This window comes from Salvia miltiorrhiza, chromosome 6 (genome assembly GCF_028751815.1).
Source record: "Salvia miltiorrhiza cultivar Shanhuang (shh) chromosome 6, IMPLAD_Smil_shh, whole genome shotgun sequence".
NCBI classification, from domain to species: Eukaryota; Viridiplantae; Streptophyta; class Magnoliopsida; order Lamiales; family Lamiaceae; genus Salvia; species Salvia miltiorrhiza.
The window spans coordinates 14,504,304-14,523,782 of NC_080392.1; the positions used below are offsets into that span (position 1 = coordinate 14,504,304).

Below are 19,479 nucleotides of genomic sequence, written 5' to 3' on the forward strand. Positions count from 1 at the left end.
CATCGTAAAAAAAATCGCAAGGAAATTGAACAAATATCAAAGTATTTGTAAAAAATAAATTTTTTTAAGATTGCGGAAAAAATGAATTTCAAACAAAATTCATAATATTATATGCAATTAACATTCATAATATTACATGCAATTAACCCTATTTTAAGTGCCTGTATTATGATAGACCAAAAACTAAAACATTTACTATTAAAATCTTTAACATTGGGCATTAGCTACACTATCATTAGGCCTACACACAGTTATGCACAACTTTAAGAAAATACTGTTTAATACTAATAGAAGGATGCATCAACTATTTAACACGAGTAAATAGCCAAAAATAAAAACTGTAACAAAACAAACATAAGCCGAGACATGATTCCTCACAGCTAGCTACTCAATAATGCTGTACTCGTCTTAAGCCACTACCAATTACCAAAGCTGCTACATAATCAAATCTATCACTTCACTACCTTTGCACAGCTAGAACCAAAAAGTTTCACAAAATTCGACCACCGCTGCTACAACACTCACACTCCTTAGCCCGTTTTCCGCAGCTCGGCTGCCCCATGTGCGAAATGGCATCTCTCCCCAAACGTGCACGACCCTTTGGTGAAATTCTCACATAGCTTCGTCTTGAAGTTGCTACCAGTGGAAGCCGGTCCCCCACCTCCCCCGAAGCCCTTGCCAGGCCCTCCCCCTGGCCCGATGCTCACGATCAGCTCCCTCACCATCGCACTCGCTTGCTGAATTTGTTCAAATGTACCTTCAAGCTCAATGTTTCTGAGATTCGGATCTGTCTCGTGGTCTCTGATCGATAGCTTGGCCCCCGTTTGCCTGCATATCTGCTTCGAGTTCACTCCTCCTTTCCCAATGACAGCGCCAGCTAGGGAAGCATCCACACTGATCTTGGCAGTGGCTGATGCGCCAAAGCTGGCTGCAGGCCCCGGTACATGTGGCTCCATTCGGCCACCGCCAAACCTGCCGGGCATAGCTCCACCACCACCACCACCACGGGGATCCTCATGAGACGGTGCAATGGGTTTACCGAGCTCCCATTCCCCGTGTGCGAAGTGGCATTTGTCTCCAAATTTGCAGCCTCCTTCACTTTTGAATTTGTTGCATACTTTGGTTTTAACGGCACCCGGAGCAGAACCATTCTGGGCATGCATGGGACCTCCGCCTGCTCTCGGGGTCGGAGCGGGGGCCAAGTTCATCATCTGAGCAACAGCATTGTAGCCACCAGGAACAAAGTGCAGGAAATGGCAATTCTCGCCAAAGGGACAACCAGAAGTGCTGCAGAAACAACAAAAACTAATTATACAACTGCTGCAGAAAGTTCTTACTCGTTGGACAGGAAAAGCAATGAACCCTTCTATCATTTTTTTGCCAAAAGCACTGATACACACTGGTCTAATATAGTACCACTCATATATAGGACGTTGTAATACAAAGATACTTCTAATTATACCTACATATCAATTAACTGGCTTTCAAAATAAAACATGCATGCATAAGTCAACTATTAGCTTCTTGCCTACTTAGCATTAGTCCCAGCAAGTGGCTTCTTTCCTTTTTCCTTTTTAAATGAAATTATCACACCTAAATCACCATCAACATGGAATGACAAAGAACTATAGATGATTAGAAGAATGTGTTGGAGACTAAAGAGATGTGTCCCATATCCTTCGGATATTCCTTCCTCTAATATGAGGGACAACCTTGTGCAATTGGAGATGCCTCCAGCGATCAAGATCTTCAAGAATAGATGCCATTCCAAAAGTTCCTTTCTTTGCTCAACTATGTAAATCAGTAAAAACTGCTTCTTCTTTTTTTTTTTTTCATTTTCATTTTCCCATATTACAAACAGACTGTCAAGTCTTGCATCATTAAAGAATATGTTCATTTAAGACACAGACTCAACATTCATACCAGTTCCTCTGGATATTCAGCAAAAAGTTACCCAGAAAGTCGACATATTTAGTTCCTACAGATTATTTTATTTCTATCTATCCACATCACATACAGAGAGAACCCAGATTAAGGCAAAATATCATAAATCTAACCAAGTTGTTCCATCGTAGAAACAGAAACATGACCTTGAACATAGACAAAGCTGTGACCAAATAATTATTATGTATTTAAAGGCTGATAACACACTTATGAAAATAATTACTCAACAATGTGCATGAATTGAGAGATTCAGCTGAATGCTTAAATGCTAAATGTGACATAAGGCAAGTAACAAGAAGCTACATTGCATATTAGATGACAAGTATTCTGGCAACTTATTTGAATAAAATTGATTGATTAACACATATCAAGTAAGCCGTAAACACTATTTTCATGCAGATCAAATCTGGATAATATGCCAATAGTGTGAATTGGTGAAGAAATCTGCTAAATATCAAGCAAGAAATTGGTTACTGAACTTCTTCAGGGCCATAACCCATGCTGCATCCAAGAATAAATCCTTAGTGTTGACTATAACCAGATTTGCTAGGGAAAATACTACAAACTTTTATTAAAACTAACATTAGTGCCTGCCTGTTTAAGTATTAAAACTTCAAATATTATATTAGGTAGGTTGAGATTTGAACCTGAAAAACTTCGTGCATGGCTTCGATTTGCTCCCTATACCACTTGATAAGGAGTCCATTTCTGTTGCAAGACATTAATTACTTCTTCTCAGTTAGAATTTGTATTGATTCTTACCATTGTTCATATAATGATTAATAATATCAATGACACTTACTAGCATCCAAAATTTTAGAACAAACTCTTGAAAGATTAACAAAATACTGCTACTTACTAACCGAGAATAACAAATACAACCCACAACATAAACTACACCAAAATCCTCATTTGAGTGGTTTCACATTAAAAAAAAGAAAGAAAAGAAAATACTTTATCTGAAGAAATTAACCAGCAGAACCGCATTGAGTTCTTATTTGAGTACTTATTTAACAGCTATTAAAGATCCAACTATTGTTTCTTTGCATATTTTCCCGCCACAACCACAGCAAAAAACACGTAAGTTTCAGCGTATCTAGAAACTCAAACGACTAATACACATAGCTACATGAAAGCAATTAAAATTTAAAACTCCATCGAAATAACCAAGAAACACTTCTACCTCAGCTTTGCAATGGAAAAGAGAGAGAGAGAGAGAGAGAGGAGAGAGGAGACGGCTAATGATGGGAAAAATCCATCTCCCCAAAGACACTGATGCGACTAATACAAAGTTAAAGCGCGAATTCGAACCTAACTCGCAAGAATATATACCTGGCTTAGATTTCTTGAAACCGCCACCGTTAGCAAATTCAGCTCTGCCTCTTTTGCGAGTATCCATAGCTCACAGATCCAAAAACGGAGCTCCCAAAAGACTTAATCGAGAAAAAGGAATCTAAAAACTCGCGGGTAAAGGAAATTGTAGAAGCTAAGCTACAAGAAAGAGTAGAAAAGAAAGAAAAACACCAATTAATTGGTCGAACCCTAATCCTACTCCGAAACTAGGGTTTTTCTCGCAGCTAGAGAGAGGGGGAAGCGAGGGAGATAGCGGCCACTATGTTGTCGATAATCGATAGTTATAATTATGGGAAAAGCGGGCTCGCAACATTAATATTGATAAGATTGGGGGACCTTTATTTCTATCATGGCATATTTTTGGGGTCTGCTTGGAATTAAAAACTTTTATGTGATGATGAAATAAAAATCGGTGGATGACTGGATGTTGGGATATCACGTGCTCTTGGAGAGACCCACCAGAGTCACGTGCACAATTAAATGGGCCTAATCTTTTTAGCAAAGGACTCTAGTCAGCGAGATTAGACCAATATAGGCCCATGCCGCCCATCAAATTAAGTTCATGCTGTCCCCTAAATAGTTGCATGTAGGGATGTTAATCGGGCCAGTCAATTCGGTTTCGGGTTATTTTCTGTTCGGACTAGTTGGTTTTTTTATTTTTCGGGTTAAAATTTTTTGACCATAACCCTAACCGACTCGGTTTCGGGCTAGCCCGTTCGGGCCCGCAAGTTTTACGATTTTTTTATATGTTTATTTTTTTTATAGATAATCATATTCTTGTAATAAAAATATGTCGTATTTTTTAAATCATGACATTTCGCTTTATTTTTAGATACAAAATTTAATATTTTTTCAACATAAGTTTACATAATATCTAACTTTAATTTCGTTTATGATAAAAAATTGTATATAGATTTAACATAAATGACTATCTTTATTTGACTTTTATATTATAGATGTTTGTTATTAACCGTTGGAAAAAATCAAAACATATTCTACAAGCATCAAAATGTTATATATCGAATTAAAAAATAACGTATTAAAGTTTAAAAATTAATTATTAAGAATGTGTTCGGTTAATCGGGCCAACCCTATTGGGCTCGGGCTATTTTCGGTTCGGGCCATTCGGGCTAATTTTTTTTCGGGCTAAAAATTTTCAGCCCTAACCCACCTTTTTTATCGGTCTATTCAGGTCGACCCGTCGGTTTCGGGCTTTTTTGACATCCCTAGTTGCAGGGAAGTTTGATACTTCCTCGGTCCCGTCGAACTTGAAGCATTTCTTTTCGATACGTGATTTAAGGAATTTGTGTTTAGTTATTTAAGTATGTTTGTAGATTTGAAGTTAAATTCTTATCTATATAATTAATTATTTTGAATTATTTTTAATTAAAAATTTTAAATTTCATAATCTGATTTTTATTTCTATTTTTGATTTAATATTTTTCTTAACTTTAAATCATAAATTACAATAATCATAAAATTTGATTTGTGCTCATATTTTGTGACAGTAATTTGAAACTCAAAATCTATTTATTATATGAAAACACAGTTTGTGGCAAAATTATAATTAAAGAATCAATCAAAGGGTATTTATAAAACTCAACAAATCTCATACTCCCTCCGTCCACAATTCAGTGCCCCATTTGGGTGTGGGCACGGAGCTTAAGAAAGCTGAAAAAGGTGTTGTGGTGAAATATAAGGGTAGTTGACTAAAGTGATAAAGGTAGTTGACTAAAGTGATAACCAGGGGGCTTAGCCCACTGGCCACCGGGTCCTCACTTAAGTGAAGTGACCCGGGTTCGATCCCTCTTGGGAGCGAATTTGGAGATTGGAGATATAAGGTGGATTTTGGTGAATGGAGAGATAAGGTGGTTCTTGGAGTGGATGGAGAACTAATTACTAACATCTAACATGACTTTGCCCGATCAAAAAAAAAAAAAAAAAGTTGACTAAAGTGATAAAGTGATAAAGTGTAGTAAATATAGAATATAAAAGTGAAAAAGGTGTTTGAAGGTGGGTCCATTAGTGGCAAAGGGTAGTAAATATAGAAAAAGTAGGAGAGTAAAAGGGTACAAAAAGCAAAACAGGACATTCAATTGTGGACACTTTTTAAAGGCCAAACAGGGCACTGAATCATGGACGGAGGGAGTACAATGTAGAGAATGTGATAAAATAATTAAATCTTAGTTTTATTTTAAAAAATAAGCTAAATAAATTAAATTATTTTCTATTTAGGTAAATTATGGGTGGCTACAATGTGGCTGTTTAGCATTACTTTTAATATATAATGTAAGTTTGAAAATTTTGAAAAAATTAGGGCACGTTTATGTTATAAAAAAATTATTACGAAGGCTAAAAAATTCAAGATTGTGTGTATTATGAAATAAAAAAAATTCTGAAGCTAATGGATCAACTAGTCTTGGATAAACCCTAGCCGCTCACACTAGCCGCCGGTGTTTTTTCTTGGTGGCTAGTGTGAGCGGCTAGGGTTTATCTAGGCTAGTTGATCCATTAGCTTTAGAATTTTTTATTTATTTCATAATATACATAAATGTGAATTTTTTAGCCTTCGTAATAATGTTTTATAACACATAAACGTGTCCTCATTTTTTCAAACTTAGGGCATATTAGGGTTACAAAGTGACGTGACTTTACAATAAATGAACATTTCTTAGATTTTGTACATTTTTTAACTACCTATCTTACACAATTGTACTTGTGTAAGAAAAATGTAAGAACTTTTACAAAAATCAATGCAAACTTATAAACATCAATTGTGCTTTTGGTAGTTTTAATAGATAGATTATATGATTGAATAGTTTTGATAGATATATTATCAAAGTGGGTAGTTTAAATTCTCACCCAAATATTTAAGTATCTTAATAATGAAAAAAGAATTTCACATTAAAAATAATATTAAATTATTTATGAATAAATAAGTGTAAATTATAAAAGTAAAATTATCTAAATTATATATAGAATAATGTCTAAAAATAGAAAGTATACATATGTAGAAGACGATGCAAATAGAGCATTTTTTTTGCTGAGATATACACACACACAAACACACACACACACACACACACACATATATATATATATATATAGGTTAATTGCCATAAAATTCAAAAGCCTTTGGAAATTTCGCGATATTCTCACCAATTCAAAAATCGGCGTATGAATACATGAATCAAGAATTTGTTCTTAATGTTCCCAAAATTAAAAAATCGCCCCAATTTGAAGTTGACATGGACACTGGAATGTCTAGCGTGGCGATGTCGGCCGACCAACTAAACGACATCGTTTTGATTTCCAACTACAATAAAAAAAAATGGGGCGAGCTTTGGACCAGACCACCACCGCCGCCGAGCTCTAGACTTCCAGCCACCAGACCACCGCCGCTGCTGAGCACTGGACTCTCACTGTCTCCCTTTCTCATATCCGCCCGTATCTCGAGAGGTGGCGCCGCCCATCTCCCCCTATTCTCAACTGACAACAGCACACACACTCACAGATCCCGACCTTTCTTTTTTTTCAAGTGAAATCCGCCTCTCTCGTCTGAGTCGTCAGCGGCAAGCCTCCCTGCTAAACCAGAACACCCCTACCGCCGCCGCAGTCGTTGCTCCTCCCAGAACTGGCCCGCTCACCGCAGCTCGTGTCCTAGGCCCCAAATCGCGGTTTCCGAAATCGCGCCCTAGGCCACCTAAATCGCAGCCTCCGAAATCGTGCCCTAGGTTGAAGGGGATGATAATGGTAGTGGTTGAGAGGTGAAAGGAAGGGGACACGTTCGTCCTCGCTGGTCAGAGGCGGCGGTGACTGTTGTGAGGGTGGAAGAACAAAGGGAGATGGGAGAGGGGTATGGGTGTGCGTGTCCTTCCAGTTGAAAAGTGAGCAGAGAACGAGGGGCAAAAAGGAGGAAGGGGATCGCCGGTGGCGCTCTTCGCCGGGGAAGAAGAGAGGGACGCCGCACTTCTGTGTCGGCGACTGTGTGTGAGGGGTTTGGAAGGGGGGGTTCAGGGTGTTTGGGGTAGGGTAGGTGATTTTCTTTTAAATTAATTATAAATAAATAAGATTATTAAAATAATAAAATAATGACATGTCATAGCTGATTGACATGTAATTGATCATGTCATAGGTGTTTGCCATGTCATCTCACCGGAATTTTTAATTTTGGGAACATTAAGAATAATTTATCGATTCATGTATTTCTACGCCGATTTTTAAATTGGTGATAATATGGCGAAATTTCGAAAAGCTTTTGAATTTTACGAGAATTAGCCATATATATATATATATATATATATATATATATATAATTTTAATGGACGAATAAAGCATTTCTTTTTGCTGAGAAGAGGATATATAGAAATATAAGTTGCTAAGTACTCTATTTAATACTAATGTCATGTTATTTTAAAATATAGTAATTCAAGTATAATGTTTGGGTAATTCTTTTTCTCTCCGTAGTTGAGAGCCTTTGTTCTTTCTCTTTGTAGTTGAGAGTCTTTGTTCTTTTTTTTCTGTTGAAACCTTTGTCCCTTCCGGTTGTTTTTGTGGATCTGCTAGGGGTGCTTGTCTATGGAGAATCATATGGCGGGCCTTAATCTAGCTTCAGAGGATGATGAACTTGTTCTCGATGATGTGACATTGTTAATGAATCTAATGTTACAATTGATCTATGTTTGGTGGGTCGATTTCTTACTGATCAAGGCATAAATTTCAACTTTATGCGCAGTCTGATGGCCAATATCTGGCGGCCTGGAAAAGCAATGTTCATGAAGGACATTGGACTTGGGAGGTATATCTTTCAATTCTTCCATGTCGTGGATCTTCAAAGAGTGTTTGATGGAGGACCATGGGTGTTTGGAAACATATATCTAATTCTTCATCGGCTTAAGATGGGTGTGTTAGAGTTATTTTAAATCTAATAATGTAATTAATTAATTTAATGAATTAATACCATTTTTAGTTTTATCTTCTTCATTAATTATCAAATATGAGAATTAATATAACATTATATATTTTCGGTTTCATATTTATTATAAGGGTGTCAAAATTAAATTTGATTTTGATTTTGTTCAATTAAATTGCCGAAGATCAATCAAGGACATATCAACAATTATAGATGATAGGTTTCGCCTATCATCTATCACAAACGATTTTCTAATAGATGATAGGTTTCGCCTATCACAAACGAAGTTTTGTTATTTGACATACATGTTGAAGTGTCTGCTCCGCAGAGCCCCCTACTATATTAAAAACACCTTTATTATAAGTGGAAGAAAATGATGATTGAATGATACTACTAAAAAATCATTCACATTGTACATTTAAAGTTCACTTAAAGTATAAGTGGGAGAAACGAAGAAATGTCTATTGAAAATAAGTCTTTAATGCTTGTATACAATATTCTGTAAGATTTTCGCTATTTTTTTTCCTACATGAAGTAATTACATAATTGCATTTATTAATGTTCCATTGTCTCAATAATAGATCATATGGTGTGTTGTAGATCATTAAAGATCATATGAGCGATGTCTCATGAGATATAAACAATTTTCACTGTTAAAGTGTTTGCGAACGAGTTACTGCTTTAAGTTGTAGTATAAATAGTTAATTAGCTTGTCTTGGCTATTTTTTTATACTAATACGTATTAAAAGGACCGCAAAGAGGCATATTCTCTTTCCTCTTATCTCAAAGGAAAACTAAGGACTAGCGAACTTATTAGTCTAAATTCCGATAGATTTTCTAAGTGTATGCAAGTGTCTGTACTGATGAGCAGTGAATCCTACATAAATCAATTAATTCCGATTTTAGTCTAAGTGTCCAACATTCTTATCTACATTTTTAGGATTTAACCTAAAAAGGAATTTAAGGGCCCAAGATTGAAGTTAGGCTTATAGGCACATGGACACACCAAAACTGAGGAAATGCGAGAGTCTCTCTCAAAGTGTAGAGTCGAAAGCCTCAATCGATCAAGTGTCACGGTGGCACTCATGAGGCACCCAGGTCATGAAAATCGAACTCAAGACCACGGTAAAGCCTGTGAAGAGGTCAAGTTGTGAGAATGCTTTCCCGAGGTGTCCAAACCTTGAGAATAAATTAGATGCCGCGGTGGAGCCTTAAGGAGTTGCCTCCAAGGAGTCCAAGTCATGAAGGATGAGAAGCTTGATTAGGTGCCACGGTGGAGCCTTGAACGCACTACTCTCAAGTTGAGGTGTCAAACGGGTTGGGTCGGGCTAGCCCGGTCCGAACCCACCGGGCTTTCGACTTTATCGGGCTGGGTCGGGCTGGCCCAAAATCATATCGGGCTACCAAATGCTAGGCCCAGCCCAGCCCCTATCGGGCTATCGGGCGGTCGGGCCAAACCCGCCCATTTTTTTTTCTTCCGAAAATCTTATTTTTTATTACAAAAATAATAAAAAATGAAATAAATTAAAAAGAATAATTCTACGAATTTACTTTTTTGTATACATATTTACTGATTTACAATTTATACATTTAAAGTCATACAGAACAAATTAAATCAATCTTATTTTGCAAAATCTTATTTTTGGAGTCTGTTGTATCGTAGACAATATTATATATAATGTGTGTGTATAGTTTAGCAGAAGTTATGCCACCTTATAATAATATTTTCATGTTTTAATTTGAACCGAGATAGATGTTGACAATTGTTTTATTAAGATTGTTAACCTGACGAGTGTGCTTGTATACAAATTTACTCCATGAAATAAATCTTATTTTTTTATACGCATTTACTGATTTATAGATTAGGTTTAGTTAATTCTTAGATTTTAATTTTATAATTTGTCTTTTAAAATATATAATTTAAATATTAATTAATTGATTTCGGGTTTTAGCCCGAAAGCCCAATCAACCCGGCGGGCTCTATGGGCGGGCTTTTTAGGCCCGATTTTTTATGGGCCTCAATTTTTAGAGCCCAGCTCAGCCCTAATTCCGGGCGGACCAGGCCGGCCCATCGGGCCGGGTCCATTTTGACAGCTCTGATGGCTCTCTCTAGTGACAATTACTTTACGCCAACATTTGCAGTTTTAGTGTGCGTGTATTGGCCAAGTGATAAGGGGTTAATGTCTAAGGTAAAAGGTCTTGGGTTCGAGTCCTCTGTGGCGCCGTCTTTAAATTTCATTATTTAATATTGCTAATTTTTCAAAAAATAAAAATTTGCAGTTTGTGATTTGTGAACAGTTGCACGCTTCATTTGTCGAGCTACTATTCATCACGATAAGTTTGGATATATTTTTTTTTGCTTTTCTTTTGTCTTTCTTTTTATTTTCTTGTTTTTATTTCTTTTTGTTATTCATATAAAATACTCCTTATTTTTTATCTTGTTTTATATGAAGAATACGTTTTTCTATTTTTTTTATTATTAATATGTTTAAATTTTTGTGTTTAATTTATAAAAGACATTATATAAAATTTTAAAATTGCAACATCATAAAAATATAATAATATAAAATTACAATAATAATAAAATTACAACAACACAAAAATATCATGAACATAAAATTACAAGAAATAAAAATACAATAATATTAAATTAACAAAACATTCAATCCTAGTAAGGTCAAAAATCATCTTCAGATCCTCCAACATCACTGCTAGATCCGCCAAAAATTTGAAATTCATGACCTAATAATTTCAATGTAGCAAGTCTTATCGAAAATCAAAATGCTATAGCAATCTACATAGTTACTTTAACCCGTCCAACATCGAAAATTACTTTAAATTGTGATTTAAATTAATTTATATAATATAATTAACTTTATAGTATAAATTATTTTTAATTAGTTTAATTTGATGTAATAGAGTTTACGTTATATTAATTTCAATCATATTCATCAATTAAATTTGTGTTAGTATATAAGTTTTTGTTTAATGAAGTTTTTAAAAAGAATAATGTGGGATTGGAGATTTTAGAAAAATCAAAAGAAAAAGTATGTAAATTTGATGGAAGGATTGATGTGCTACATTCAATTGTATATAGACAATATATAGTAATCTTGTACAAATTTTTATATTGACGGATAAGAATTAATTTAAGACCTCATGTGTCATATAAACATCATCTCATTTGAACTCTGTAAAACCTCATACGTCATCTAAGCATCATCTCATCTGTTTTTCTATTATACATGTGATCATTTTAATACTTGTTCTGATCCCAGACCCATATAATAATGAAACAATGGTGGCCACATTGAAGATGCAAACACAATATTTGGCCACTAATTGAAAAAACACAAATTATGTCATTAATTAATGCCTAATATACCCCTAAGTCAAAAAAAATTATTTTTTATTTTTTTAATTCTCTGCGTCCTATCTACCCCTTGACCCCATCCCCCCACCCACCACCCACCCCCAAGCCAAAACAATTTATTTTTACTCCCCCGCCCCCAGACCCCCCGACCCCACCCCACCCCCCCACCCCCAAGCCCAAAAAAAAATTCTTTTTTACTTCCCCTGCCTTGTCTACCCCCCAGACCCCCGACCCCACCCACCCACCCCCCACCCCAAAGCCAATTTTTTTTTTACTTCCCTTGCCTTGTCTACCCCCCCCCCCCTAAACCCCATCCACCCACCCTCAAGCCAAATTTTTTTTTTACTTCCCCTGCCTTGTCGGGGGTCTGGGGGGTAGACAGGGCAGGGGGAGTAATTTTTTTTTTTTGGCTTGGGGGTGGGTGGGTGGGGGAGGGGTGGGGTGGGGAGGTTGGTGGGGTCGGGGGTCTGGGGGTAGACAGGGCAGGGGGAGTAAAAAAAGTTTTTTTTTTTTTAGCTTGGGGATGGGTGGGGGGGGTAGGTGGGGTCAGGGGTCTGGGGGTAGACAAGGCAGGGGAAGTAATTTTTTTTTTGGCTTGGGGATGGGTGGGGTCTAGGGGTAGACAAGGCAGAGGAAGTAATTTTTTTTTTTTTTGGCTTGGGGGTGGGTGGGGTCGGGGGTCTGGGGGTAGACAAGACAGGGGAAGTAATTTTTTTTTGGCTTGGGGGTGGGTGGTGGGTGGGGGGGGGGTTGGGTGGGGTCGGGGGGTCTGGGAGCAGGGGAGTAAAAAAAATTTGTTTATGGCTTGGGGGTGGGGGGTGGGTGGGGGAGTGGGGTCAAGGGGTAGATAGGGCGCAGAGAATTAAAAAAATAAAAAAATAAATTTTTTTGACTTAGGGTATATTATGCATATTGCCTAATTAATAGGGCTGGAAATCGGGTCGGGATCGGGTACCCTACCCGAAAAAATCGGGTACCCGATCCCGAATAAGACCAAAATCCTATACCTGATCCCGAACCCGAAAAAAAATCGGGTACCCTAATACCCGACTCGGGTATTCGGGTACCCTAAATTACCCGGTCAAAATTTCATCTTTCAAGTCAAACTGTGAAAAAGGAAGAAGAAGAAGAAGAAGAAGAAGGAAAGCCATACCTGGGGACGGCTGACGGCGCGTCTGCTGGGAGCTCGGAGGCGGCGCAGCTGCTGGGACGACGACTGCGAGGGAACACAGGGAGTTGGGAGGTGGGCGGGACTCGGACCTGGGAGTGGGGACGACTGGGCGAGGGTCGCGAGAGGTCGGCGCCGCTGGATCGTGGCGGGTGGGACGACGGAGGCCGGCGCCGCTGGGAGTTGGGAGGCGGGCGAGAGTTGGGAGGCGGAAAGGAAGTTAAGGAACATAGGGAGTTGGGAGGCGGGGCTGGACAGAGCACAGAGGGAGTTGAGAGTGGCGTGGGGTAGGGTTTGACTCAATTTGAAAATGAAAAGAATTAATTAAATTTAATTAAATATTTAATAAAAAATCGGGTATTTCGGGTATACCCGATACCCGATTTTTTATCACCCTAATTACCCGATCCCGAGCCCGAACCTGAATTTATCGGGTATAAGGTACCTGATACCCGATTTTTTCGGGTCGGGTAATAGGGTACCCTATACCCGAACCCTATCTTCCCACCCCTACTAATTAATGGCCATAATTTGTATTTTTTCAATTGGTAGCCAAATATTGTGTTTGCATCTTCAATGGCCATTTGACACCATTGTTTCAATAATATTAATATAGATTAGTAGGCCGAAGAAGCCCAATTCCCAGCCATGAGCGGCCCATTCCCCTGAGAAAACCTTAAAACCCTAATTATTTTCCCAATATATATGATTCATCATCTTTCCCCAAAACCCTACACTCACATTCAGCTCAACCTATCAGAACAATGCCGGCTGGGCACGGACTGAGGTCGCGGACCAGAGATACGTTCTCGCGGCCTTTCAGAAAGAAGGGTCCGACCCATCTCTCCACCTACCTCCGCACCTACAAAACTGGAGACTATGTGGATGTCAAGGTTAACGGGTCGATCCACAAAGGCATGCCTCACAAGTTCTACCATGGTCGAACGGGTCGGGTCTGGAACGTCACCAAGCGCGCCGTCGGCGTTGAAGTCAACAAGCAGGTATCCATCAAATCCTTAATGCTGGACTAGTTTTGTTGAAGTATTTTCCTTCGCGTATTCAAATGGTGTTGTTTTTTGTTTTGTTTTGTTTTTGTCTTTAAAATTTCGTATTGTTTAATGATGGGACAGATTTATATATATATATCCTATTTGGGTTTAATTTGGGTATCTGTGATGACAAATTCTAAGGCTGTTTCTCAAAACATTCGCAGTAGCCGCCTGAAAGCTTTCGCCTTTCGCCGGGCTTGAGAGCTTCTGATGCTTTTATTCTTCCTTGGATGTCTGAGACCCCGATTTTCAAGTTCTTTTTTTTGTGTAAATTTTTTTATTTATTGTATTGTGTTACTGAATGTGTGGATGATTAATTTCCGAAAGTGATTAAAAAAAGCTATCTTGAATGTGTTTCTTTGTGTGAGGTTTTTGAATGATCACTTGAGATTGTATTCCGTGCATGTATTTTTGGCAATAAGTTATAGCTATTATTGGATGAAATTTTGAACTGGTTAATGAATTGCTTCATTTTGATGGAGTTATTATTGTTTTATTGATCACTGATGGTGTCTGTGATGACAAATTCTAAGGCTGTTTCTCAAAACATTCGCAGTGGCCGCCTAAGAGCTTTCGCCTTCGCCAGGCTTGAGAGCTTCTGCTGCTTTTATCCTTCCTTGGATGTCTGAGACACCGCTTGTTGTTTTCTTATACTCGTATAAAATAAAATTGCTATGATATTTTTGCTTTGTTTTGTTTTGTTTTGTTTTTGCCTTTCAAATTCGTATGGTTTAATGATGGGACAGCTTCTTTTATATATATATATGTACATGTATATTTTTATTTATTTATTTCCATTTGGGTTTAATTTTGGTGCATGCGATGACCATTCCAAATTCCAAAGCTGTTTCTCAAAACATTTGCAGTAGCTGCCTGTAAGCTTTTGCCGTTCGCGCTTCTGATGCTTTTATTCTTCCTTGGATATTTGAGACCTCGATTTTCAAGTTATTTTAATGCAAATTTATTGTATTGTGTAACCGAATATGTGAATGCTCAATTTCCAAAAGTGATTAAAAAATGCTACCTTGGACTGTTTCTTTGTATGAGGTTTTTGAGTGATCACTTGAGATTGTATTCTGTGTATGTATTTTTGGCAAGAAGTTATAGCTATTATTAGATGAAATTTTGTACTGTTTAATGAATTGCTTCATTTTGATGGAGCTATTATTGTTTTGGGATCACTGATGGTGTCTATGATGACAAATTTTAAGGCTGTTTCTCAAAACATTCGCAGTGGCCGCCTAAGAGCTTTCGCCTTCGCCAGGCTTGAGAGCTTCTGCTGCTTTTATCCTTCCTTGGATGTCTGAGACACTGCTTGTTTTCTTATAGTCGTTATAAAATAAAATTGCTATGATGTTTTTTTGGGTGATCACATGAAATTGTGAGTACTGTAGCTATTGCTTGAAAGAATCTATAGCTAGTCTCTCAATGAATTCATAGTGTCTTTTAAATAAGATCAGAACAAGTTTTGTAGTGTTTTTAGCTTGTTTAAAGCTTGCTTTTGCTGTAGACTGTTGATTTCCCTCTGGTGTTTCCCTTCTTATTTGACCCTTCTCTTGATTGTAATGCATGATTTCAGGTGGGCAACAGAATTATAAGGAAGAGAATTCATGTTCACATTGAACATGTTCAGCAATCACGATGCCATGAAGAGGTGATGCTGAGGATAAAGAAGAACGATCAGTTGAAAGCTGAAGCGAAGGCGCAGGGTAAAATCATAAGCACGAAGCGTCAGCCAGAAGGGCCAAAACCTGGATTCATGGTGGGAGGTGCAACATTAGAGACTGTAACTCCGATCCCCTATGACGTTGTCAACGATCTCAAGGGTGGTTACTAAGGATTGGCTCTAGGCTTATCAGTTGTAGCGGAGAGTTGCAAAATCAGTTATGGTGGAGATAAAGGCTGCAGAATCAGTTGTAGCGGGGAGTTGCAAAATCAGTTACAATGGAGATAAAAAGAGTTGATTGTAGCAGAGAGTTGCAAAATCAGTTACGGTGGAGATAAAGCACTACAAAAAAACGCGAAAATAGCGGCCAAAATTAGCGACGGTGAAGCCGCAGCCGGCAATTACCGACGGCACGGCGGCGGCAAAAACGGCGACCCTCCTTTTGCCTATTACCGGCGCATTACCGACGGCAAAACAACCGCCGCTAATTAGCGGCGGTTGTGTCGTCGCTAATTTAAATATATGTTAATTTAAATACAAATTATTTATTACCGACGGCGTTGCCGCCGCTAATCACCACCGCCGGTGACATCCGGCGATAGCACCACCGCCGTCCGGCCAAAATTACCGACGGTAATATTTACTAAGGTTATGAATGGTGTATAAACTAGATTGATAAAAAAAAATTGAAAATTAATAATAAATTAATTAATAAATATTTTTCCGACATAAAAATAAGAACGGAAACGAGCTCAAACCGTAATTAACAACATTTTTTGTATATCATCTCGACATATTTTAAGGTTATGAATATATATGATATTGTATATTGAAGTAGACTTTAAATGAATTAATAGATACTATATATATCAATAATACGAGTGTTCTGTACTAGTGATCATTCGAAAAGAACTTCAAGGTTAAGCGTGCTTGACTTAGAGCACAACTAAGATGGTCAAGCACAACTAAGATGGATGACCGACTAGGAAGTTCGTCTAAATTATGCAATACTGTATAAATATCGAAATAAATTATGGATATACAATAAAATAAATAAATAAATAAATAAATAAATAAAATAAAAAAAATAAATTAAAAAATATTACCGAGGGCAAATGCCGTCGGTAATTATCGACGGCATTTTGCCCTTGGTAATACCTTGAACAACTCCGGCGTGTGCGCCACCACCGTCCGGTGGAAATTATCGACGGTGATATCGCCGCCGCTAATTACCGACGGCATTTGCCGTCGGTAATTTTCCAGCAACTCTCCGCCGTTCAACGGCGGTATTTAACGGCGGAAATGCCGGCGGCAAAGCCGCCGTTAATTGCCGGCGGCGGCCGATCGCCGTCGGTAATGACGTTATCGACGAGCCGGTTAGCGACGGCGATTTGCCGCCGATAACGCCGTCGGTAACCTTTATCACCGGCGGCCGTGCCTTATTACCGACGGCAAAATGCCGTCGGTAATCGTACGTTTTTTTGTAGTGAGGGCTGCAGAATCAGTTGTAGCGGGGAGTTGCAAAATCATTGATTACGATGGGGAAGTTAGGAGTACATGCGGAGTAAGATTTTAGATAAAAAGAGTTGATTACGATGGGGAAGAGATTTTAGATAAAAAGAAGAGAGATTTTAGATAAAAAGAGTTGATTACGATGGGGAAGTTAGGAGTACATGCGGAGTACGTGAAGAAGAAGAGATTTTACATTACCCCTTGTGTAATTTATTCATATAAATAGAGGAGTTATCTATCTATTATTAAATACAATACATATTGAAGACCTCTCATTCATTCTCTATCCTATGTGGCACTCCCACAAATGAGTATTTTGATCATTCTCAATTCTATATTATATGGCATTTTTACATCTTTTCTTCATCCATCCCACATTGAAATTATCCTAAACTTCATCAATTCATAATCTATATAAAAAGGCTCAATCTTCATGTAGACATTAGGCCATCTATTTTTTCCACATTGATATTATATTTAATCATTGGAAAATATAGATAAAGAAATACTTGTAATATGTATTTCAAATAAATAGTTTTCCACATCCGTTAAGACGTTTTTGAAATTTTTGACTTTTTGACGATGAATAGTAAAATACTGCTATTTCGTCTTTTTGTCGACTTTCAAAATCTTACGTGCACGTCGTCGAGAAATATTCTTAGTTTTTCGATACGAGTCCAATAATGAAAGTTTTTATTTTTGGACGATGAGTGAATAGTAAATCGGGATTTCTTGATAAACGAACCGAGCTCGTTTATCAGAATTTCGAGAACGAGCTTGCGTTTTCTATATTTATATAGAATTACGAGTGTAATGAAAGTGAGTAGGAGTTAAGAGTGTGAGTAACGAAGAATGTGGGTAATTAGTCGTTAAAACGAGACGAAACGGGATATTTAACGACTAACGGGTTAATATCTTAAATATCTAAGGCTACCCCACCAAAACCACCCCCCAACACCCCTTTATCTACCTCAATAAACTATAATCGAGGTGCGACTAAAATCATAGAAATAAACAAGGGAAGAATCTTGTGAAATTCAGATAATAGGATAAAAGGTTGGGCAACGCCCTTTGAATGAAGAAAGATAGAAATCAAGTGATACTAATCAATCAACAACATTCTAAACTTCAGGATCACAAGTTTGGTTTCATGCTTCTGATAACCAACGTTAAATAACATAGAGCTAGAAGTTGAGAGTCTACACTCGATAAGAAACATAATTCAGAATTTAACATAAAGGTCTTAAGATAGAGAAACATAAGACAAATAAGAGCTAATGCAACAGCGGAAGACAAAATACGGAGTTGACATTAAATTTATAATAAACTTCATAATTCAAAATATAAAAAGTCGAAATTAAATTTCAATATTTGCAAACCTAAATAAAAGTATAGATGTTTCTGAAATAAATAGGTTCTTAAACTAAACTTGGTTAAAATAAATAAAATGATCGTTAGGTATATTTTAAATAAATAAGTAATTTAATTTAATTTGGTCATATAAAATAAAGAAAATGATAGTAAGATATATATTAAATAAATAAGTTCTTCAATTTAATTTGATCACGTATATAATTTGAAATAATCCTCATTTTCACATTAAACTCATAACCTAAATAAAAAGCTTAATTTTCATTCATATTTTAGCTTTTCATCATTCTCACATTAATATTCTATTGAACTTAATCACTGAAGATTTAGATAAAGAAATACTTAAATTATGTTATTTCAAGCACATAATTTTTCATATATATATATTTTTTAATTGCAATAGTTTTCCACATTCAATTGAATTTGGATATATAAAATAAATAAAATGATACTTGAATTTTTTTTTTAAATAAATAGGTTATTCAATTTAATTTGGTCATATTAAATAAAGAAAACGATACTAAGATATATATTAAATAAATAAGTTCTTCAAATTAATTTGAAATAAATCATCATTTCCAAATAATCTCATAATAACATGGGTAATACAGGTGTGGATTTATAAATTTAAAATGAGTTTAATCAATTGTATAATATCCAAATATGTACCTTAAATTTGATTTTTTATATTTTGTTATTTATCTATGTACTATATCAATTATTTACATATTGAGGGGTCTCCACTGTTCTTTATCCTATGTGGCACTCACACAATTTATATTTGTTTCACTCCCAATTCTACACTATATGACATTTATACATTTGTTTTCATCTATCCCACATTGAATTTATATTAAACTTCATCAATCATAACCTTAATAAAAGGGTCAATCTCCATGAATACATTAGCCCATCTATCTTTCTCACATTGATATTCTATAAAATTTAATTATGGGAAAACCTTGATAAAGAAATACTTATGATATGTATTTTAAATAAATAGTATTCCATATTTTTTTTAATAGTTGCAATAGTTTTTCATATTAGATTTATACTAAACTTCATAATTCGAGTCTAAAAAAATTATAATTAGATTTCAATATTTGGAAACCTAAATAAAAGTATAGATAT

At 36.6% G+C, this 19,479-nt stretch overlaps 2 protein-coding genes and 3 non-coding genes across 5 annotated transcripts; 4 read left to right on the forward strand and 1 right to left on the reverse strand.

Moving 5' to 3' along the window:
- Positions 1-262: 262 nt before the first annotated feature.
- LOC130988879 (zinc finger CCCH domain-containing protein 14-like) lies at positions 263-3,660 on the reverse strand. The gene is made up of 3 exons (XM_057912847.1): positions 3,277-3,660; positions 2,592-2,652; positions 263-1,287 (listed from the first exon to the last, which is right to left on the reverse strand). The coding sequence occupies exons 1-3, from the start codon at positions 3,341-3,343 to the stop codon at positions 531-533; spliced, it is 885 nt and encodes a 294-aa protein (XP_057768830.1). The 5' UTR covers positions 3,344-3,660; the 3' UTR covers positions 263-530.
- Positions 3,661-13,394: 9,734 nt separating this feature from the next.
- On the forward strand, positions 13,395-16,200 carry LOC130988880 (60S ribosomal protein L21-1-like). The gene is made up of 2 exons (XM_057912848.1): positions 13,395-13,751; positions 15,379-16,200. Exons 1-2 carry the CDS (start codon positions 13,515-13,517, stop codon positions 15,634-15,636), a joined length of 495 nt encoding a protein of 164 aa, XP_057768831.1. The 5' UTR covers positions 13,395-13,514; the 3' UTR covers positions 15,637-16,200.
- On the forward strand, positions 13,918-14,041 carry LOC130991086 (small nucleolar RNA SNORD14). Its single transcript, XR_009091049.1, has one exon. It is a non-coding gene; the product is annotated as a small nucleolar RNA SNORD14 (small nucleolar RNA).
- On the forward strand, positions 14,310-14,432 carry LOC130991048 (small nucleolar RNA SNORD14). Its single transcript, XR_009091012.1, has one exon. It is a non-coding gene; the product is annotated as a small nucleolar RNA SNORD14 (small nucleolar RNA).
- Positions 14,988-15,110, forward strand: LOC130991070 (small nucleolar RNA SNORD14). Its single transcript, XR_009091034.1, has one exon. It is a non-coding gene; the product is annotated as a small nucleolar RNA SNORD14 (small nucleolar RNA).
- Positions 16,201-19,479: the final 3,279 nt, after the last annotated feature.

Coding starts and splice junctions, on each gene's coding strand:
- LOC130988879 (XM_057912847.1), bottom strand. CDS start 3,343: ATGGATACTCGCAAAAGAGGCAGAGCTGAATTTGCTAACGGTGGCGGT. Junction 2,653..3,276: donor TTTCAAGAAATCTAAGCCAG/GTATATATTCTT, acceptor GTCTTGCAACAG/AAATGGACTCCTTATCAAGT. Junction 1,288..2,591: donor CCATGCACGAAGTTTTTCAG/GTTCAAATCTCA, acceptor TTGTTTCTGCAG/CACTTCTGGTTGTCCCTTTG.
- LOC130988880 (XM_057912848.1), top strand. CDS start 13,515: ATGCCGGCTGGGCACGGACTGAGGTCGCGGACCAGAGATACGTTCTCG. Junction 13,752..15,378: donor GCGTTGAAGTCAACAAGCAG/GTATCCATCAAA, acceptor GCATGATTTCAG/GTGGGCAACAGAATTATAAG.